The sequence below is a fragment of the Rhincodon typus genome, chromosome 16 (assembly GCF_021869965.1).
Source record: "Rhincodon typus isolate 14 chromosome 16, sRhiTyp1.1, whole genome shotgun sequence".
Classification (NCBI taxonomy): domain Eukaryota; kingdom Metazoa; phylum Chordata; class Chondrichthyes; order Orectolobiformes; family Rhincodontidae; genus Rhincodon; species Rhincodon typus.
The window spans coordinates 23,011,752-23,035,251 of record NC_063347.1 but is presented as its reverse complement, the minus strand read 5'-3'; the positions used below and the strand labels follow the sequence as shown (position 1 = coordinate 23,035,251).

Below are 23,500 nucleotides of genomic sequence, written 5' to 3'. Positions count from 1 at the left end.
TCCCATGAAAATCCAGCCCAGGTTCATTGGGCATGCTGCTTAATTTTTCAATCTTTTTATAATAATTAATGTAGAATTTTAAACATACAATTTTTTGCCATTGAATTAAACAAGTCTTTGCAATACCCTCCAAACACTAGCTCTAAATTGCAAATTCAGAATGGAGTTTGGTCTTGATATGATTGAACTATGGGTATTGACACACTGGGATAATGCAGAAAACCTATTTCCTGCAGAGATCACCGACACTATTCTGTACATATGACCTGCAGTGATAAGCTGACACTTCGTCACTTGTTGTTCTCACGTGCCATAAAACTCCACATGCTATAAACTTCCGTGGAGGAAATGATGCTAAGAATATAGCTAATATGCATGTAAACTCCTTTTTAACATCATGGTTCAAAATGCACATGCCTTTATTACCGAAGACTCTCATTCCTTTCAAAATCATTTGCTCATTAATTGAAACTTACAGAATACTGAATGGCCTGGACAGAGTGGATGTTGGGAAGATGTTTTCATTTGTAGGAGAGACGAGGACCCGAGGGCACAGCCTTAGAGTAAAGGGAAGACCTTTTTAAACGGAGATAAGGAGAAACTTCTTCAGCCAGAGAGTGGTGAATCCATGGAATTCACTGCCACAGAAGGCTGTGGAGGCCAGGTCATTGAGTACATTTAAGACGGAGATAGATAGATCCTTGATTATCAAGGGGATCAAGGGTTACGGGGAGAAAGCGGGAGAATGGGGTTGAGGAACTTGTCAGCCATGATTGAATGGCAGAGCAGACTCGATGGGCTGAATGGCCTAGTTTCTGCTCCTATGTCTTATGGTCTCATGATGTTACATTGAGTTAATTGATTGAATTTCAGGAGGGATAATTTTAAACCCAAAAATCAGTTCCCTTTTTTTTTTCCAGACAAAATCTTGAACGTTTTCTCCTATATTCTCTGGTCTGATTTATTCTCTGATTTTGATATTCAGTACTTATGTAATTAACAACGTACATTAAATGTGTGCAGTTGTAATAATGCCACATAAAACATTTCATAACATTTTACTTGGGAATTGGATTTTAAACCAGTTGAGTAAATGTCATTTCAAAGCTCTTCAGTAGTTGATTTTTGAAAATCTAATTAAATGAAAAGGTTTGTTTTTTTTTTCATGTTTTGCTTTTGTCCTGATCATTTACCTTTTTTATTTCACAGATATGAAGGAGAGAGCTCCAGAAGTGTCAGGTTTGTGTTCAATCACCAATATTCATATTATGGTATTCTCATTGGAATGTTGTATTTAAGTGATGGTGTGCCATTTGATTTTTTTTTTATTTCTGTTGAATTATTACACTTTCAAATTTGAATATTATGAAAGAGAAAAGGAGTCATTAGTGGTAACCTTTTTTTAGAATGCCTCAGTACAGTTTGCAGTGAAGCTTAATTAATCCATATTGCTCAATCGTGCCATAATTTCTTTCATTTTGTAAATGAATTAAGTTTTTATTAGAATGCAGTGAGTTGTTGCATTCTTCAGCTTCAGGCATCGTGACTGGTTTATGGCTTTGGAAATGCTTTGAAATTATTTATTTGCAAAATAAATATGAGATATAATTAGAAATGAACACGTGGGTTTGTTTGTATCTATTGTCAATACTTGACATGACAACGTATCTTTTGAGGAAGGAGATTCTGTTATTTGGGGCCTTGATAGCTGACTTGCATGTTGATCTATTTCAGAGGATGATTGTATGCATGTAGCCTGTTCACAGAATTGTAGAATGTTTATAGCACAGGAGGAAGCCATTTGGTCCATCATGTTTATGCCATGTCTCTGATGGAGCAATCAATCGCCCATCTTCTCCTTTTAGTCCTCCTTTTGAGATAATGTTGCACTTCCCTATTGAATGCCTTGAGGAATCTGCCTTTATCCCCCTCCCAGGCAGTGCCTTCTAACCACTTGCTGCATGAATTGTTTTTTTCTTGTTGCTGATGCTTGTTTAGCCACTTAGCATAAATCTGTGGCCTCTTGGTTCTCTATCCTCCCAAGACAGAGTAATTTCCCACTGTACTCTGTCCGAGCTCTTTGCAGTTTTGAATACCTCAACAAACGTCCTGTCAACCTTCTCTATTCTCCAAGGAGAACAATCCCAACTTATCTAGTCTATTCATATGTGTGACATTCCACATCCTTGGAACCATATTTTGGGACACTCTGTAATGCCTTCACATCTTGCCTAATATGTGGCACCTAGAACGGGGTACAGTACTCCAGCTGAGGCTGAGCCAGTGTTTTATACAGGTTTAACTCAACTTCCTTGTTCTTGTGCTTTGTGTACTTCAGGTTGCTCTATGCTTTATTTAACTGTGCCTTCTACCTGTCCTGCTACTTTGAATGACACACATGCTTGTTTGCACCCAGGTTGCTCTGCTCCTGCACCATCCTTGGAATTGAAGTCTTTATTTGGTTTTGTCTCTGTTCTTTTTACCAAAAAAAATCACTTCATGCTTTTGTGCATTAAATTTCATATTCCATTTGTTTGCTATTCCTAGCATCCTGTCAGTCCTTTGAAACTTGAACAGATCGTTCTTGCTATTCGTAGTAGTTACAAGTTTTGTCATCTTAAAATTTTGAAATTGTGACCTCCTCATACCGAGGCCTCAGCCATTTTATACGAGGAAGAGCAGGAGTCCTAGCTCTACTAATTCAGAAACTCCTTTCGTAAACCTTCCTCTTGTCTGAAAAATATCCGCTACCCACTAATATTTATACAAAAATCTGCAAATTAGTGAAGTATGATATGCACTGAACAAATCCACGCTGGTCTTCCTTTTAATTGATACATATCTGTCCAGATTTGGCACAAATTACAGATTCTAGAAACTTCCCCATCACTGAGATTAAACTGACTGGCTTGTAGTTGCTGGACTTCTAAATCCTTTTTTGAACAAAAGTATAACATTTGCAATTCTCCTTTTTACTCACCTCTCTTACCATGGTCTGCACAGCTGCTTCTCCCTTGAAAGAGAGAGATACAAAATGTTGAGGGAGATGGTGGCATAATGGTAATATCATTTGGCCTAGAAGTTCCAAGGTCCAAGTTAATGCTCTAAGGACATGGTTTCAAATCTGGCAGAACTTGAACTCCTTTGATGAATCTGTAATTAAAAGCTGTTTCTGCTATGATGATCATGCAAGCACTATTGATTTGTTTTATTTTAAGAAGAGCCTCTCTAATTCACTAATCTGCTGTCCTTACTTAGTCTGGTCAACATGTGTCTTCAGATCCACACAAGTATGGTTAACTTTTAAATGTTGTCTGAAATGATGTAGCAAGTCATGAAATCCAAAGACAGTGATGGGTAACAAATGCTGGCCTTGCCAGTGATGCCCACACTCCATGAAAGAATAAAGGAAATTAACTTAATACCTCAGCTGCAAACCTTGCTTCCATATTGAATTAGCTTTTTGGTCCTTAATCAGCTCCTCCTTGGTTTTTACCTCCCTCCCTCCCCTCTCCCTCCTTCCTCCCTCTTACTATTTACATACCCGGAGTAGATTTTTTAAATTACCTTTTTAGGTTGGCTGCTGATCTCTTACTCACTCACTGTTTGCTTTTCCAATTCCCATATGAATCTTTTGTGTTCAGTTTTGTTTGAAATTCTATTGGCCGCATAACATTTTGCATAAGTACACTGCATCTTAATCTGCCTCAGAGGGGTTCTGGATTGTTTACCTTGTCCCCTTTGTGTAAATATTCCTTGATTTGCGCCAGATCCTAGGTCCGATCCAATGTTTGAAACTGTACAAGTGTCATTTATTTATAGATGTTGCTGATACTCGAATAAGCCTTATTTTAACAAATTGAATACCCAGGTTTTGCTAGTGAGTTGCATTTTTTTCTGACGAGGAAAGCAACTTAATAAAAGTGGTGCTATGAGCATTTTTGTGGTACTGTGATAAGCTTTTAGTTAAAATGAATATCTTCCATGCTTTGTTAAAAGATCACATAATTAATTTGCAGAAGGTCTTTCTAAGTGTTACATATCGTGCATCCACAAATCTGTTTTGATAGTAGAACAGATTGCACAACAAAATTTTGGTCCAGTTATACTAAGATTTGACAAGGAGAGTGATGCACAGTTTATAAAACAAGGTAGCAGTGGAGGACAAAAAAAAATTGTTTCATAATTTTGTTAGAATTTTCTAATGGTTGAAATCTTTGAATTTCCTACCAGCCTCCAGGAGTTGGACAATTGAGTAGAGGTAGAAATAAGCTCCGTCTGTATGAAAGACGTTTTCATTAAACAGATAAACAAATCTATGTTCTCCTTGAGTGATGCAGCTTATTTTGTTTTAATTGTTTGTGTTGAAGTCTAACTCGTCTGTTTTGAAGTCATTTATCTTGTGATGTTTTCTGCAAGTTGGTTGGTAATGTATATTAAAACTGAAATTCTCTACAAGGGCAGCACAGTGGCTCAGTGGTTAGCACAGCGCCAGGGACCCAGGTTTGATTCCACCCTCGGGTGACTGCCTGTGTGGAGTTTGCACATTCTCCCCGTGTCTGCGTGGGTTTCTTCCGGGTGCTCCGGTTTCCTCCCACAGTCCAAAGATGTGCAGGCTCGGTGGATTAACCATGTTAAATTGCCTGTAGTAATCGGGGATGTGTAGGTTAGGTAGGTTACAGGGGGATGGGTCTGGGTGGGATGCTCCACACTGTAGGGATTCTATGATTCTTATACACTGCTTCTGAAATGATGCATTTGAACTAGTGGCTAGTTGAATTGAAGTGTTGATTCTGAAAAGAAAACTCAAAACTGTACTTTGGTTTTGGCTACCTCACAGTCGAGGCAGGTTGTTCATTTTCTTTGTAATTTGTGAATACTGAACAGAAAAAAAAGGTAATGAGAGCAAATGGGTGAGAGTGCTTGAGCTTGGTGATAAATCTGTGTTCTTTCCTGTTTAGTCAGATAAAACCAGCAAGTCGCCAGCAGGCTTCATCTGTAAAGCCAGAGATCTGTGATTTGTGCATTCAAAGGATGCTGCTGGGTAGATTAAGGTTTTAGAAGTATTTATGGCCTAAAACAGAATAAATATGCAACAAGATAAATTTAGTAATAGCAATTATGAGCTATTTATTACATATTTTTGTTGAACTTTTATTAAATGTTTCTAATTTTGTAATTGCTGAGGATGGATTCATTGCAAATGAGTGATGTGATCATGGGTGAGTTCCACGTACTTTTTCTGTAAAAAGTAGGCATCATACATATTGCAACAGCTTCAAGTAACACTGTTCTTTTGTACATCAATTACAGTCCTAATTTAGGGAAAATATTCAAGAAACTGAACTTAAAGCGTGATGAATTTAAGTTAATGTTTGTAATTGTAAACACGTGAAAGGAGAATATTTATTCTAAATAATTCATTTAATGTGCCCTTGAAGAGCAACAGAAGAATGATTTACAAGGGATTTCTTCCACAGTATACATTCTAGTGATAAGCATGGATATAGGCTTATTGCACCTTTGTTTTAATTCTGCTAAATTAGGCTGAATTTACAGCAGGAATAGACAAACTACCATAATATCAGCAACACTCTACTCTGACCAACTACGAGCTTGAGTAGGCTGGAGTTGAGTTCTGTTTCCAGCGTCCCTCCACCTTTTCCGGTGGAAAAATATAAGCCTTCTATTCTGTTCCTGTGATAGTACAGTTGAGATTACAAACTTCCTGTATGTGAGGAATTACGAGTGTGAAAACACAGCAACTGCTTGTTTCTTTTAATTTTCCCCTTGTTTTTTAAAAAAAAATTCATACAACCTGTTGAGTTTAGTGGGGGAACAACTATGGAATAAAACTATTCGTCTAGTTCTGTAAACAAAAGTAATTTGAGATGTGGACTAGCACTGAGTCATTTAGTTAATAAAGTTCAACTTGACATTGAACTCTGCATATTGCTGCAAGATGATGGTCTGATGGCCTTTGCTGAAAAGGACTTCACAAAGGTCAATTTTGATATTTGAAAAGTGTAGTATTAATTTTGAATATATGTTGTGGGGATGCAGAAGAAAGACATTTGCTTGAAGTTAACCAGTGGGAAGTCCTGCTCATTTACATGAGATTCATATTGGTTGGAAGAATTGAAAAAAAACAAGTACCATGTACTTGGAGATTTTGTCTCGTTCCTGAGGTTTGACATTTTGTCAGCTGAATTGGCTTGGACATTTTAAAAGAACTGCAGATGCTGTAAATTAAACAAAACAAGAAATTGCTGGGAATCAGAGTTAACATTTTACATCTGGTGATCCTTGCTCAGAACAATTCTGAGGAAGGATCACCCGACATAAAATATTAACTCTGATTTCTCTTCTCGGATGCTGCCAGATCTGCTGATGTCTCCCAGCGATTTCTCGTTTTGTTTGTGGCTTGGACATCTGGCTGCTGAAATGATGCCAGCCAAGAACACCAGTCTGGAGTGCTCCGCTGATCTAGGGGGCCCAGCATATATTCCTATAATGATTTCTTCTTTCGCACTATTTTGCTTTCAGATGCCAACTCCTCCCACTCCTACCTGTACCCCACTAGCGCAGTGTCTTTGTACTATGCTTTGTGGTTTCTGCAGTCCTTAGAATATTTTTAATGACTGGGGAATCCAGAACCAAGGGTCACAGTCTAAGGATATTGGGTAGGCCGTTTATGACAAAGATGAGAAATTTCTTCATCCAGATGGTAAGCCAGTGTAATTCTCTGCCATAGGAAATTATTGATTTGATTCCTGTCATGTGTCCTGAGATACAGTGAAAAGTGTTGTCTTGCATGCTTTACAAGCAGATTGTACCAAACAAGTGTCTCAGGGGAACAGAACAGAGTGCAGGATACAGTGTTACAACTGCTGAGAAGGTGCAGAGAGAGATCAACATTAACATTTAAGAGGTTAACATTTAACATTCAAAAGTCTGATAACAGTAGGGCAGAAGCTGTTCTTGAATCTGTTTGTTCATGTATTCAAACTTGTATACCTTCTGCCTGACAGAAGAGGATGGAAGAGAGTACAAAGGGTGGGAGGGGTCTTTGATTATGTTAGTCACTCTCCCAATTCAGTGAGAAGTATAGATGAAGTCAATGGATGGGAGGCTGGCTTGTGTGTTGGATGGGGCTGTATTCACAAGTCTGTCGTTTCTTGCAGTCTTGGGCAGAGCAGTTGCCACACCACACTGTGATGCATCCAGATAGGATGCTTTCTATGGTGCATCTATAAAAATTTGAGTCTTTATGGACGTGCCAAATTTTCTTAGCCTCCGGAGGAATTAAAGGCATTGGTGTACTTTCTTGACTGTGGTGTCAACGTGCATGGATCAAGACAGATTGGTGATCATCGCTCCCAGCAACTTGACGCTCTCGACCATCTCCATCTTGGGATCATTGCAGATAGGAGTGTGCTCTCCACTTCACTTCACTTCCGGAAGACTATGACTAGCTCCTTCATTTTGCTGGCATTAATAGAGAGATTGTTATCTTTACATCATGTCATTAAGCACTTTATCGCATTGTTTTTTTGAGATCTGACCTGCAATGGTGGTGTTGTCAGCAAACTAGGAAATGGAATTGGTGTGGAATTTGGCCCCAGTTATGAGTCAGAAATCACACGACACCAGGTTATAGTCCAATAGGTTTATTTGAAAACAGAACCTTTCAGAGCCTCAATCCTCTTCGGGTGTTAGTGAGAGAAGTAGTATCAGACACAGAATTTATAAGTATAAGATGAAAGGGTTACACCATTGAGGATGTACAAAACAAACCTAAGATGCTGTTAAAATCAGTTAGAAGGTTTCAATTGATTTAATAGTGTGTATATGTAAATCCCTGAGTTCCTTTCAAGTCACGGTCCTCACTCTCTCTCACTCTCCACAGAGATCCACATCTTAGTTTGTTCAAAAAGCACACAATTTATGGACAGTCAGTCAATACGGCATTTTATAAACTCTACTTTAGAAATAAAGCCAGTCTGACTCCAAACCAAAACACACACAAATTCTAAACAAGGCCTCACACCTAACCTTTTCTGATGAAGAGTCCAGACCTGAAATATCAGTTTTCCTGCTCCTCTGATGCTGCTTGGCCTGCTGTGTTCATCCAGCTTTACACCTTTATTATCTCACACCTAACGTGCATTTTCTGACCTCAAGTGTCACCTCTTCTTTACACTGATAAAACCGTTAGTTCTCTCAGGACTGTGAACTTGAAAGGAATTCGGTGTATTTACATATAAATATTAATCAATTAAAACCTTCTAACTGATTAAAGATTTAACAACATTTTAGGTTTGTTTAGTACGTCCTCATCAGTGTGGGAACCTTTGATCTTTTACTTATAAATTCTGTGTCTGATTCTCTCTCACTAACATCTGAAGAAGGGCCGGGCCTTCAAAAGCTTGTATTTTCAAATAAACCTGTTGGACTATAACCTGGTGTCATGATTTCTAACCTTATCCACCCCATTCCAACGCTGGCACCTCCACATCATGACAGTCATGAGTGTACAAGGAGCATTGTAAGGGGCTGAGTACGCAGCCTTGTGGGGAGTCGGTATTGAGGATTATCAAAGAGAAGGTGTTGTCGCCTATCCTTACTGACAGCGGTCTGTTGGTGAGGAAATCGAGAATCCAGTTACAGAGCAGGGAAGTATAGATCAGGCCAAATCATTTGAAGACTTTTTTAACAACGAGGTGTGGATATCGTTCTTGGGACGAAAGGGATCAAAGGATATCAGGAGAAGGTGGGAAGAGGGTACTGAGTTGGATGATTGGATGATATTGTATTGAATGGCAAAGCAGGCTCAAAGAGCTAAATGGCTTACTCCTCTATATTTACTTTTCTATATTTTTGTTTAATGTTAAGCCATTTTTAAATTACTTTAACAATTTTAAATAAATTCCTTTCTTGCAGAAAGATACTGTAGTGTTTTATTGTAAAAGCTTTTTTTGCCTCTTCCTCTTTCACCTCTCCTGTTTGCCTCTTGATTTATTTACTTCCATACTTGTATTAGTGCAGCCATCATCGAACTGTTCAGATAGAGTAGTGCTGTAGTTTCAATATAGTGTGACCTAGTTTCTTGCCCACTTGTGCCTCTGTAAAACAGGTTTCATAGTGGATCCAATGATGTCAGAGTTACATAAAGTTGCAAAACATACCAGGTCCTACAGCGTGGAAACAGGTCATTCATCCCATCGAGTCCATGCCGACCCTTAAAAGACTTTCCCACCCAGACCCATCCCCTTACCCTATACCTGTAATTCTGCATTTCACATGACTAATCCACCTGGAAACCATGGGCAATTTGGCATGACCAATCCACCCTACCTGCACATCTTTGATGGTGGGAGAAAACTGGAGCACCCGGAGGAAACCCACGCAGATATGGGGAGAACGTGCAAACTCCACATACACAGTCACCCAAGGCCAGAATTGAACCTGGGTCCCTGGCACTAAGGATAGCAATGCTAACCGCAGTCACTGTGCCACCCAAAGTTTTGTGAAAATTCTAGTCTTTGACATGGGTGATTCTGCGTCCGCTTTATCCTAATGGGCTATGCATTTTGCTGTATCTTGATCAATGTAAGAATATACATGTAAATATCAACTGGAATCTGATTGTAACATTTGGCCTTGAAAGATTTAAGTGAAACCGTTTTCTTCTCAAATTTCAGTTTTTTTTTAAATATTAGACTGATTTTCAATGAAGTTGCTAGGTAAAGTGGTCTAAACCAGATACATGTTGTGCCATTCTTAATCTGAAGAGAACAAAATAATTGTAGGTTATGTATATAAGCTGATGACTTCAAAACAGTTGCTAAATGTAGTAGTGACGATAATTAGATAGTGAATCACAATATGATGAAAGCCCTTTAGTTTGCCTTGAATGCAACGTCCATCACTAATTGAAGGCAGGTTGCCTATATATATTTAAGAGGGAATACTATGGCTCCCAGGTAGCAGCTGATGCCTGTTCTTGTGTGTAATCAAGTTTGTGAATCTCCAAACTATTCTCACGTAAGGCATTTACGCTATACAGTACAGCAACCCCAATGATCTCTCGGTGTATGGCAGCTTGAGAGGTGCAAAAGGAATCTGCTGGCTTGGCATTGGAGTGAAATAAGTGGACATCTTGAGATCAGAAATCTTCTCCAGTACGGGAAGCCATGTCTGTTCTGGAGTTGGTAGCACAATCGCTGACAGTTCAGAATGAGGGAAAAGTAAACAAACTTAGGAACTAAACCAATATCAAACAATACCTTGATTGAACTGTCATATCAGTTGCAGACACTGAAACACTTGGTTATTGAGTGAACACTTGGGCCCAAAATTTACTTGGTGCTTAATACAATGTAAGTGGCAATGTTGTAATCAGCCAGAATGTATATAGAATATGATAAGTACTACTTTTGATGAAATTTATCAATAGTCTTGCCTGATTTGAATGTGGGCACAATGAGGACTGGATTATGTCTATGTTCAATTCAGCACTGGCCTGCTTTCAATAATCATGCTTGGCCTCAAGTCCAATGGATAAGTAAAATTTGCCAACTTCAATCTTCTTGTATTCAAGTCCTCAGTTGGAACACTTGGCTTGATGTATGCAAGGAAATGGATAGTATTGTTTTTCTTCTGTTGTGGGCCAGATCTCATTGCGAATTTGATTAAATTGTTTTTCACTGGTTGATGCTATGTAGCCATGCAATTGCAGATACATTTAATAAATGCGAAGGGATCCATTTTCATCTTATTAGTGATGTTATTTGTGTCTGCTCATCATTGAGTTAAATTAAGAATAGTACATAGTGAAAGATATATTTATGTTTCAGTTTTGAATGTGAGTCCTGTACATGACTTGTGCTAAAAGGCTTTTATTTTTTGTCCAAAAACTTAAGGTAAACAAACTGAAAAGCCCATGAGCTTGTGTATTATAAAGTAAGGAATGATGCTGAATAAACACCTTATAAAGGTACAAAAAATTCTAGATTTGAAGGTTAATGAAGTGTATATGATGTATGTATTAAGAAGGTTCTTGAGTATGAAGTGAAGGTTATTTTTAAGCATATATTTAAGCCTGTAGTCTTTAAATATATGTCTGAAAGCACATCCGGTTCTCCTGGTTTATTACTTTAGGCCTTTATTAATGTAAAATTTAATTACGAACAGACAATTTTAATATTTCTTCCTCCTGACAATGCCCCATGTGTCTCCATTACATGATTATAATAAAAGTTAAAATATACCATAGAATGAAGAAAATTTAATTGACTTTTTTTTTGATTCATTCATGGAATGCAGCTGTTGTTGGCTGGGCTAGCATTTATTACCCATCTCTCGTTACCCTGGTGATGTTGGTGGTGAGCTGCTACCTTGAACTGCTGCAGTCCATTTGGTATAGATAGACCCACAATGCTGTTAGGGCGGGAGCTCAAGGATTTCTGACCCACTGGTGCTGAAGAAATGTCGATATCTCCAAGTCAGTGGTGAGTGGCTTGCAGGGGAACTTGCAGATGGTGGTTATCCCAAGTATGTGCTACTCTTGTCCTTGTGAAGCAGCACTTACTACTCCAATTACCCTTCCTTAAAATCTCCTCCTGTTGGACTAATAAGAGGGGTTTAATTGTATACTCATCAATAGTTTGTTTTGCTACATAAATAAACATTGCTGTTAGTATTTTAATCACTGTTAAACTATCATAGTCATTAGGAAACAGAAGGATGCTATTTGACTCCGAGTCCATTCTGTCTGTCTTTCCTTGCATTTGATATCGATTTTAAAAAGGTCTGTATGCATCGATGCTTTCTTTTGCAGAAGTAACTAAGAACTAGTGGGCAATTGGATTTCTTTTAAGCTTATTCTTCTTCAGAAACTGTTCTTTACTACATGGTCACCTCTGGCCAATAACTATTGGAATGCTTTGTGTTTGTCTGCTTAACAAGTCAGGGCTAAAGCTTAATATGCATGCTGGATTCACTAAGAACATTCCCTTCCCTGTTTCACAGCAATCTAACCAGAGCGTAAAATGTGATTATGTGCTTCCAGCTCGTGCTGAGCTTGGTTGGAGCACTGTTACAAGCCTGCGGTAGATATGTTGGCCAGGGAACGTGGTGGTATGTTAAAATGGCAGGCAACCGGAACCTGAGGGTCACTTTTGTGGACAGAATGTAGGTGTTCAGCTAAGTGGTCACTCAGTCTGCACTTTGTCTCCCCAGTGTAGAGGAGGCCACGATGTGGTCTTTGTTTCAGGCTTGTGACAGTGCACTAGCAAAGCTCAGTGCAAGCTGGAAGAACAATACTTCCATTTTCTGTTTGGGGACCTTGTAACCTTCAGGACTCTATATTGAGTTCAATAATTTTAGAGCCTGAGCACCTTTTTTCTCATGACCTTACCCCAACCCCCTCATACCAGGGAATGTCATCATATGGGCTGCTACCATAAACAACCCATTATCAGCTACTAACAGTCCCTATTAGCGGCTATTCATTCTCCTAGGCAGACGTTTACCAATTCTGCTGTCTGCCCACCCTCTCTTTGGGCTCCATCTCCACCTATCATTTACTCCTTTCCCCCTACCCCACCTTCGCATATATACCAATTTTTTTCCTAGCTACAGTCAGTTCTGAAGGAGGGTCATTGGACTCAAAACATTAACTCTGTTTTCTCTCCACAAGATCTGCTTAGTTTTTCTACCAATTTCTATTTTTGTTTCTGATTTCTAGCATCTACAGTTCTTTGATTTTTTTGAGTCCAGAATTAGAGGGGCACCTTTATCTTGGAGGGTTGCAGGACTTGGAGAGTACATCTGAAAAGCACGTCAATGACTTAAATGTGCACTTTGTGTTGAAATTAGTTTATGCAAATGAGAAGTCCAGTTTTCTTCTTGCATTCCAAAGCAGCAAGGTGAATAACTCTAGTTACCTCTAGTTAGTCATGATCATCAAATTCCAAGGACTTTTATTTTGATGCATGAGGACATTATTCATTACCACTTATCTGATGATAAAATGTTCAGTTTCTGTCAGCAGCTATTGATGGGATGAATGCTAGTTTTCTTTATGCTCAGATATGCAATCTGATTTAGGTTTGAATTGTGTGGAAATGTTAGAAAATGTTGTTGATTAGTTTAACTAGCTGAAAATAGGAGAAAAATACTACGCTAACTTAGATTTGAAATCTTCTGTCTGGTATGTACCTAGCAAGCAAGTGTGTACTTGAGAAGTAAATGTCAAATGTTCATCTTGTAGAAGCAAGAGTGAAAACTGCCAATCAAAAATTAATATTCTGTAATAACAGTATATGTTAGGAATAGCAAGGAGGAAAAGAAATTAAAATAACAAAAGGCTTTTGCCAATGTTTTGTTTCTGTCGTTTAACTTGAGGGCACTATACTACGAAGTATAGTAATATAAGAGTAACAAAGCATCATAATTATTCATGCTCTAAAAGCAAGGGCATTTAACCTGATGATCCAGCAAACATGAGCTCAAATTTCACAATGGCACTTTTGAGAATTTTTAAATGTGCTGTTATTGATAAAAGTTATCATGCAGCTGTCAGATTTCATCGAATCCAATTGGTTCACTAATACCCTTTTAAGGAAGGAAACCTATCGATATGTAAGATGGCCTATGTGCGATTCCAGTTCCATTCAATATGTTTTGACTTAGTTATATCAATGTGCTATTGGCCTGCCCATCTCTTTACAATTCATGTAGTCCTGAATCATCATTATTCTCCTGCATTTTAAGTGTACACATCTAGTTGCTTAAACAAGTCAACACTTCAGTTCTATATACAAATGTTTGTATAACTGAACATTAAGATATACAATTCCTATCTGTATAAAGCCTGGTCTGCTCACTTATCCTCATCTCCATGGACACCTGTATGCCATCATTGCCACATCAGAGCAAAGAGGTCTCCACATCTTGCAATGGTCTTCCTCTGTGTCTCCATGTTTCATTTACTCAATTGCTGTGTTTCAAACCTTAATCCCCATTCTTTCATTAATCTCCATAAAGCATGTATGTTTTGTGCCATGTTATGTTTCCCCTCCTTAGAACTGTTACTCAGCTGGGAATGTGTGATCAATAAGATATACTAATATCTAATATCAATACTAATCGAGGTAAAATGAACTGTTTTGAAAGCAGAGGATAGTAGTTCTTTGAAAATACATTGCTGATGGGAATTTACATTCCATGCCTATTGACTTAAATTGAATATTTTACCTTGATCCCCTGAAGGTGGTGCTGTGCTGTTATTTTGTTTCACAAGTCTATCTGATGGATCATTGCAAACTATTCAACCCCCAGCTATAACAATGCTGCTATCCATAAAGCCAACCTGTTTCACAGAAAGAATATCTTATTTTTATTATGTTCGTGGAGAGAAAATGTTTTGGTTGTAAATGGATGTTTTGAGAGAAACACCAAGGTGATTTTTGATCTGGTAGAGGCCAGAAAGTGAAGATGGATCAGGTCAATGGAATGCAAAAATATGAGAGGTTATTCTTTTTAAAGGTGCATTGATAGGTAAATTGATTTGGTACCCTACGTTCCTGCTTGTTTCAGTTAGCCTTCTATTTCCAGTGCAAAGAGTCTACTCTAACTCCAATCACATCAATTAATCAGAATACAGTCAGGAACATCATTTCTTTAAATAGAATTTCTTCCTCGGTTATAAAAATTTGCTGACTAGTTTATGGTATGAATCTGAGAGAATAAATTAAATTAATCAAATTCGAAAAAAATTTTTGATTACTCGCCACCCTTGGGTAATGATGTTTGTATAATGTTCAGATTGAGTTTTCGTAAGATTAAGATTTCTAAATTTTATTACTTAAATTTACTTTCCATTCGGATTCTATTTCTTTTTGTCTTCCTCTCTACAACTTTGAATGTAAAATGCAGAACTACCAATAGCTATTTGTATGTATGCTGATTCATCATCCCCGAAGGTTGATTGACTTGAAAGCATGCAATACATTATCGTTGTTCCTTTTCCATAAGCAGCACTATTATTTAGAAGAGCCATTAGCTTGAAATGTTAAACTAGTAGTGGTCATTGGTTCTGCTCTTTGAACAGAGGTGTGGGAGCAAGGAAATCTAGAACTCAAATTTGTCAGAGGATTATTGATGGCAAGAAAAAAAACATATTTACCAGATTTGGGGAACGGGGGATTTGCAGGAACTAAGGCACTGAAGGGTTTGAGTCTGAAGGCACTGGGCTTTAGTTGTCAGCATGGTCTGAAGCATGAGTTTGGAAGATTTTTGAAGGAACGCAAAAGGTTCTTCACTTTTTTTAATGAGGCCAGGGGTGTGGATGTTTGGGTAGGGGGATTCTCGAATTGCAGATTATAACGGGTAAGCGCAGCGATCTTGAGTAATTGGGATGTAAAAGTCTTTTAAACTGAGGGGACTACAGACTGATGGCAGTAAAAAATTTAAGCTTGATCAGTGGAGGGGAAAAGAACCCTGGGGAATTGTTGCTGGTGATGTCCACATTTCTTCAGTTTTCCTGAAAGTACTTGCTAGCTGCCAGGCAGTTCCATTTTAGTCAATATGTAAAATTTTATTCACCACAGTAATTAGTTCACTATTGGAGTCTCGACATCTGCCCAAAGTATTTTAAGATAGTCTGTTAAACCATAGCTGAAGTATTTCACCTTTAAAGGAAATATCACACCAAGAGCTTTATAGTCATGGATTTATAACCATGGAAAATGGACATACACTTCATGACCAATTGAGGTGGGGTGAATTGGCTCCCATCTTTTTAACTTCCTTTAGTTGGCTGTAATTTTTACTTAATTTTTAAACATTTTTCCTGTATTCCTTCATGGCATGCGGGTTTCACTTGACTGAGCCAGCATTTATCAGCAATCCTTAATTGCCTTAGTGAAGGTGATGGAGAGCTGCTGCCTTTGGGTGGCGCAAGGTAAAGGAGTGGGGGTGTGGGGGTGTGGGGGGGCGGTGTCAGCTAGTACTGATAGTTTGCACTCCAAGCTGTGTTCCCTGCCATCACTTGCTATTGGCTGGACGCTAACTGCAACTGGAAAATGGCTGGCACATTGCTCAGTTTGGACAGGGGCAAGCGAGTTTGATGGGCAAAAGCAGAGGCACCATGTCTGCTGACATTAGTGTTGGAGGAAATGCATGATACACTTGCTAACAAATATTTAACTTGCATAATTTCTTCATCTATACACAATTCATGCAGAGCAAACATTTTTGGGGTTCAAATGCTAGTCAAAGGAGACTTGTAGCATGCCATTGATCCTTGCACATTTAACATTGCCATCTCAATGATGCAGGAGTTAGTGGCAATTGGAGGTGAATGCTGGCCAAAAGTGAGCCATACCCATGTGAAATGTGCAGGAGTACTGTGGGAAGTGGAGACAATCATTTCACCATCTGACATCTAAGTATTACAATAGACTCTACTGCCTGCAGTGGGTCTATGATGGAAAGAGTTGTGTGATAGATGGACTATTTAGGACCTTTTATCATGCATCCATAAATATATCAAGACATGTGACCTTGCCCAGATGGAATTGATCAGACAGTTCATTTCCCCATGATGTGGTGAGTGATGCAGCCGGGCAGTAGGACTGGTTTTAAAGGTGCAAGGTTCCATTTGAGTATGCACATGTCCTTAACACATTCAAGGGTCCAGGACTCTTACAAGGTTGGTTGCTGGAGGGCAAGGGCTACCCACTGTGACCATGGTTGATAACATTAGACAACTCCCCAGTAACGCGGAGCACAGATATGACGCTGCTCATGCATTGATGAGGGTTGCGATGGAGCAGATGATTGGATAGCTGAAGACTCTGTTCCACTGCTTGCAACTTCCACTTCGTGTCAGGGGAAACCTCCATCATTGTCGAAGCTGTTATCCAATTGCTATCCAGTTGTTTCTCCTCTACTGGACAATAACAAGGTGTGGATCTACAATGTATGTTGGGGACAGTAACGTTGACTTAGAGGGGGCCATTAGATGGGGCATAGTGAAGGACAGGTAAACAGTGGCCTAGTGTTTAATCAGTGTCTAGGTTGAGAGTTTGGGGTTTCACATGTGAGGGAGTGTCAGTCATGCCCGACCTGCCTTGAGCGGTGTGGCTTTTTGGCTGCTGTGCCATTACGTTGCTGGTGAAGGGCAATGCCAAATTGCCGATAGTTGTCTGAGTGCACAATAGGCTCTTGTGGGCATATGGGTTGCTAGTCTTTCAGGGGATATCCAGTGAATGGAGCATTCTTTGAGGAATGGCAGGTGGTTGGATGGTGGCTCGAATCAGATGAGAAATGTGCTATGGGTGGGATAGGAATTTATTAGGTGAGGTTGGCAAGATGCAGTGACAAAATGCATTAGGCCTTGTGGAGAGAGAGCCTCCATGAAATTCTCAAAAATACAAGATTCAGCCCCGTCTCTCTTTGTTTAATAGGTTGTGATCAAACTCATTTGTCAGACAGAACCCCGATATTTTGAAATAGTCAAAAAACTTTTAAAATTTACTTAGTATCTATGGAGAGAACAAAAAGGTAAATATGTTTGTGAATTGTTTGCAGAGGTTTGTATTATTTGTATGAAGGTGTAATCTAATTTGTACAACAGCTCTGTATCGACCAGGTTATTTCGTTTGTTCAGAAGGAAATGTAATTCCAGGGGCCTGAAGGAAATAAGAGATGAACATTTGTCTCCAGACTACATGACTCCAGTTGCAGAGGCGGGTTGACACCAGGTGACCCTCACCAGTAATCAATGAAATGGATTAATTCAGACTATTAAAAACTGGAAAGTACTTCAATGAAACTATTCAAAAGTTGCACTAGAGGTGGAAGAAGAAAGGCATTGCTTAAGCTGGCAGTATACAAGGAGTTCCAGAAATTTGTGGTCTAACAAACTTCTGTTGCTGCCTTTAACTGCTTATCCTAGGTGTACATATAACATGTTGATCAATAAATTGTACTTGATTTATGAATACTGTTTGTTCATACCTTGTTAGGTCATTCACAGCTGAAAACCCTGTTGCAATAAATTGAGAATTTTGAAACTAGATATTTGAATTCAGTGGGTTTTAAACCTCAACTCCTCCACAGAACACTTCAAGCTATGACATTTAAAATGCAAATGACTTTTGAGGACATTTAATTTTCCCATTTTTCAAACATCTGTAGCAGAGATTTTGTGAAAGCTTTGTTGCCCCCTTGGCCGCTGAACTGCAAGAGCAGGTGTGAGAAGATAATGCAAGTGTATGAAACTTAAATATGACTGTCAGTGTTTCTTATTAGAGACAAAAGAAAACAGATGCTATGGTCAGCTGAAAGGAAACCTCTTGTAACGAGTCCTAATTATTAATATATTTTGCAAGCATCCTCGCACTGGGAGATGAGACTGAGGGAACAGAACCAGGCCTGCGAAGGAAGGATGCTGTCTTAAATCTGCCAGCAGGCAGGAAATTGGAGCTAGCCTTTACCTGTGATTTGAATAACCAAACCAGATCTTTGCTACAATTATACCTCAACTGGAGTGAAGCCAGGAATCTGCTGATGTAAGCAGCAAGTCTCTCTGATTCTGTTGTCAGGAACTTCCTTCTTTTTCTTCAGTGATCCAAAAGGGAATCATCAAGCTTTAATGATTGAAGCTTTTTGCCTTGACAGAATCCAGTATCACAACAGTGATTTTCTGGACTTTTAAGACCCAAATGTGTATTACAGTTTTGCAATCACTTTATCTTTAAGTCTTTGTGTAGGTGTGAGGGTTTCTATGACAAATAAATTCAGGTGTTCGGACATAAACTTCTTTCAAACTGACAAGAAAACCTGTTTTTTTGTTTGTTATAGAACTCGAGGGGTTAAATTACTCTCTCTCTTTGAAAGACACTTGGCTCCAAGCAGTTGAGGTAGCAAAAGGGGGAACCATCCTACCATTTCTCCTGCTTCATAACAAAAGCAAGCACTTTATGCAAAGCTTGAATTATATTTTTAGTAGTTTTCTTTATAATACTCGTGGTCAGAAAATGTTTGTTTGTTTTTCTAATGTGAAGAGATGTTATTAACAGTTTGTATAAAGGTATAATGTTAAGTGCAATATTTATTGGGGCATGAATGCTAAATATGTACTTTATATGTATTTGTTAAGTGGATGAGTGCTGCCGATGAAACTATTGTCTATTGCCCACCTCTAATTGACCTTGGGGAGTTGTTGGTGAGCTGCTGCCTTGAATCTGAACACTCCAAATTGACCAATGGTGCTGTTAGAGAGGGACTTGGAGGATTTTTAATCCCTGAAGAAAGGTGGTAGAAGTCAAGTTTGGAAAGTGCTATCAAAGGAACCTTGATGAATTATGCAATACATCTACATGGTGGTGGAGAGAACAAATAGAATAGAAATTTATTGTCATGTGTAATGTTGAGTCACGGGGACTAAGTGCTCATTAAGTTGGTTGATTTGATCTGGATGGTGTTAAGCTGCATGAATGTTTTTGGAGCTGCGTTCGTTCAGGCATGTGGCGTGTACTCATCACATTTATGTTAAATTAGGCTCATGAAGTGGAAGAAGGAACAAATCCAAGATTGGATTTAGAGAAGCTATTTTCTAAAAAGAAAAATTTAAGCTTTTAAAATCTCCCAATTGAAAGCTGAAGCAATGTGACTCAATACCTGTGTAATTCCAAGTGCCGCAGAAGTTGTTTAGAAAGTCACCTAAGATTACACACGACATCAAAATGGACATATTACTTCTCAAGCTTATTTGCACATTTGTACTTAAGAAAATTTTAGACAATTTCAAATATTAACGTGGAGTGCTCTTTCCTCCAATTTCTTGATTGTAAATTTTGGCCCAGTGCTTTCTCACTTGAGCTATCAGCCTCACAATAAGTTTGTATAGGGATGACTTTTGCCCATATAGATTACTATTTTAGCTGAAAGCAGGATGTCTAATTTGAGCATTTACAACATGCACAATTACTGGGGATGCATCAGTGAGACTTTATATTCCAGAAATGGACTACTGCTTTACTGTATGAATTTGATAAGTACATTCCTAAATCTTTAAATGCTTTATTCAAATCAAGCCAAGTGGATTTTATGAAAACAATTAATTTGTGAAGGGAACTAATTCCATGGTGTCTTACTATTTTGATTCTGCTTGAAATACAAAGATCATTTTTCATCAATGAAAAAGTGAAATTGTGCAAATTCTTCACTTTATTTGATTACAAGCTGGAGGACAGATTTAGCTAGATTTTCAGCTAATTTCAAACTAAGACTGTTAAGTTTTCACTTCTAAATTTGAGCTGAAGCAATATAAACAGCCCTAATTCACTTACTGATGCAAAAAAATTGTAGTTTGTAAAATTGTTTATGCTGCTGCAGTGACAAAGGGAACATCATTTGTTATCCTGTTGAGTTGTGAAAGCTTGGCGCAGGCCACTTTAGCTGTCTTCATGACTAGCAGCAAGCTGGCAATTAGCAAAGGACCCATTTATCAATATTGTCTCTCAGCACTGATGTAAAAACATTTTAAAAAAAAAAAAAAAAAAAAAACACCAATTTGATTTTTGTTGTCTTGGTCTTTTTGAATTCTTTTGAGAGTTTTTAAAATATTGAAAGAAAATTTGGGAATGATTTAGCACCAAGACTTTATTTTCAGAGGATACTTTCAGGTGCTGCTGTGTACCCACTTCACCTATGTTTCAGAAGATGTAGAAGTTGCAAACACACAATTTTGGTGTTTCAAAGTAAACCTAATTTTTATATCAAAATAATGCTGTAGCTGAGGCTCAAGTTCAAGTCCCACCTGCTCCGGGACACACTAATAACTTCTGAATGGGTTGATTAGAAAATAACTTGCAGAGATTGAATGGGAAGTATTTTCACCCAGAAGGTGATGAACATCTGAAGCTCACTGCCTTTTTAGGATGGTAGAAGCAGCAAACCTCAAAATTTTAAAGATCTTAGATATGTCTTTGAAAATAATTAATCCACAAGACTCCAGACCAAGAGCCACAATATGGGATTAGGCTAGCTGGATTTCTGTTGTCCAGTGTTCATGTAGGGGGGTCAAATGCCCTTTTTCATACTGTAGGTTTTCTGTTTCTCTTAAAACAAAAATGCTCATGTTCTGTCAAAAATGCTCACATTTGAAATGGCCAAAGTCACTTCACCTGACGAAGAAGCAGTGCTGCGAAAGCTTGTGATTTTAAATAAACCTGTTGGACTGTAACCTGGTGTCATGTGACTTCTGACTTTGTCCACCCCAGTCCAACATGGGTATCTCCACATTGAAGCTATCAAGATTGGCACATCTTTTTAAATTGCATGAATAAATTAAAACTGCTCACTAAACTACAGTTTATTTTGTGATGATCAGACAGGCATAAATTAGTTGTATCTAGTAGAGACTATTACAAACTTGATCATGAGCTGCCTTTCATCAATGGCACTTGTACCTGACTGGATTGTATCTAAATCAAAATGATCAATAATTTGGAGAGGCTTTCCTTGATGGTATTTACTATTATTCAAACAGTACCTGTATGACAATTAATTGTCATAAATTCAACATTCAGGATTCATTAGAAAGTTTTGTTACCTCAATGTAGAATTATGGTTTTAGGTGTCTATTGTGTTTGTTTTAATGTCGCGCAGCCATGTATTTTGGCAATTTTAGGTTATTAGGTGTAAATTGGCACTTGAATTTATAATTCGGTTGCTTGTATTGGTAACTTATCAATGATGTGGAAATCTTTGAATATTAAATATCTTGCCACTTTTCATGTTTAATGTACTTGCTAAGGATTTATTTGCAACATCTACCTTCCTTCTTTGTGATTCCTTCCAGTTTGCTGTTTGTATTGCCAACTAACAACCTTATCATTAATGTAATAATGGGGGTATAGCTGCCCTTCTAAAGCAAAATCTTACTGCTCAACATGTGGATATTAGAGAAATATTTGGATGGCACTGACTAGACCAGCAGAAGCTATGCTTACAAGAGGCTTTTTGGAGATGAGTTGGCAGAGACCCTCAAGATTAGGAAGATCAAAAGGATCCAGCAGAATTGAAGAAATCAAAAAGAGCACAGAAAACACTGGCTTTCAGCTAAATTACATATTCGAAGTAGGGGAATTTCAATTAATTTTACTTCGGTGTACTGGTTATCCATGCAATGCCTCTTAAAAAACAAATCAGCTAAAAATATTTTATCTCTGACTGCTTGCTTGCTGACTGAGCTCGCATTCATTCTAACTTGTAATTAGCGAACCTTTTGTGACTAGTTGAATCTGGTGAGCCATAAGTAGTAGCCAGTTGTATTTGAAACAGACGTATCATTTTCAGCACATTAAATCAGTACTGCTCCGGCTCCTTCTCTTTCCACTCCATGCCTCCTTACTCATTCTCTTGCTGTTCCTAGTTCCTCAAAGGTTCAGCCAATCCTACATGTAGCAGACATAAGTGATGGTAACCAGAGTGAGGGGATGTGGGCATCAGTGGAGCAGGGAGAGATGGGAGAAATGTTACAACTAAAGGGAGTGTTGAAAGAGTTAACCAATATTTATTTAGTGCTTTATCATGTTGGAAAATGCCCAAAAGTCAATTACAATGCTGCTAAAATTCAAATTATACACAGCAGTGCCCCTGTGGTTGAACATCTTTTGAGTGAAGTGTTGGGTGAGACACCGGGAGAAGTTTTAAAATATGATCCAGAATCTTTAATGTCTAAAACAATTTAACTGGCAGTCAAGAGCTTGTTTTAAACTTGCCCTTCATGACACTTAGATACATTCTGTTCATAAGGATATAAACTTACATAATGTTCTTTAATTCTTGTAGTGGCCATTGAAACCAGAACCTGGTGCCTGAGGTATAAGAAAACATTCCACTTCTGCTAAATTTAGAGGGTAGATTGGCATTGTGCTGCTCTAGTTATTGTGTGAACAACTTTACAACTGGAGTTATATAAATAAGTCAGACCTGGTAAATGGTGTTGCTGATACTTCGGGAAAAGTTGGTTTGCAAAATTAGGAGAACTCCCACTTTTTTTTTTCAACAAAATCTTTCACTGCCTGATGAAACATTTAGGTATACTTGCAACTATTGCTCATATCCAAGACCATAAAGGGTGGTTAGAGATGACTCTAGTACGAGAGATGGAAATTATGGAGATGAGAATTTTGAGTCGAGTGTTTTCTGAGTTTCTTTGTATTGTAAAGTTTTGGGCTTGAAGTATGTTTTCATATTAACAAGTGTTGGAAAATTGAGATAAGCTAATCAGTATCAAGTGATAGGAGTAGGGAAAAATAATCATAATGTTAGTATACTTCCTTTGCCTTGTTTTCTCCAGTTAGGTACAAGCTAATATCTGCAAATTCCTTACAAATTTGTAAGTGAAAATAGTGGAAAATAAGACTGAAGCTATACACTAAAAGTATTTAAAGCAAAAGGTTTAAAATATTTACAG

General features: G+C 38.2%; 1 protein-coding gene across 3 annotated transcripts in view; it reads left to right on the top strand.

Annotated features, from left to right (window-relative positions):
- Positions 1-23,500, top strand: part of LOC109928116 (IQ motif and SEC7 domain-containing protein 1-like) — a 440,048-nt gene that overhangs the window by 115,823 nt on the left and 300,725 nt on the right. For 2 of the 3 annotated variants that reach the window (XM_048606299.1, XM_020528121.2), the window contains exon 2: positions 1,210-1,239. The exons of the other annotated variant lie outside the window; for it this stretch is intronic. In XM_048606299.1, the coding sequence (XP_048462256.1) occupies positions 1,210-1,239 (30 nt within the window). The remainder of the gene's footprint in view (positions 1-1,209; positions 1,240-23,500) is intronic. 3 annotated transcript variants of the gene reach the window in all.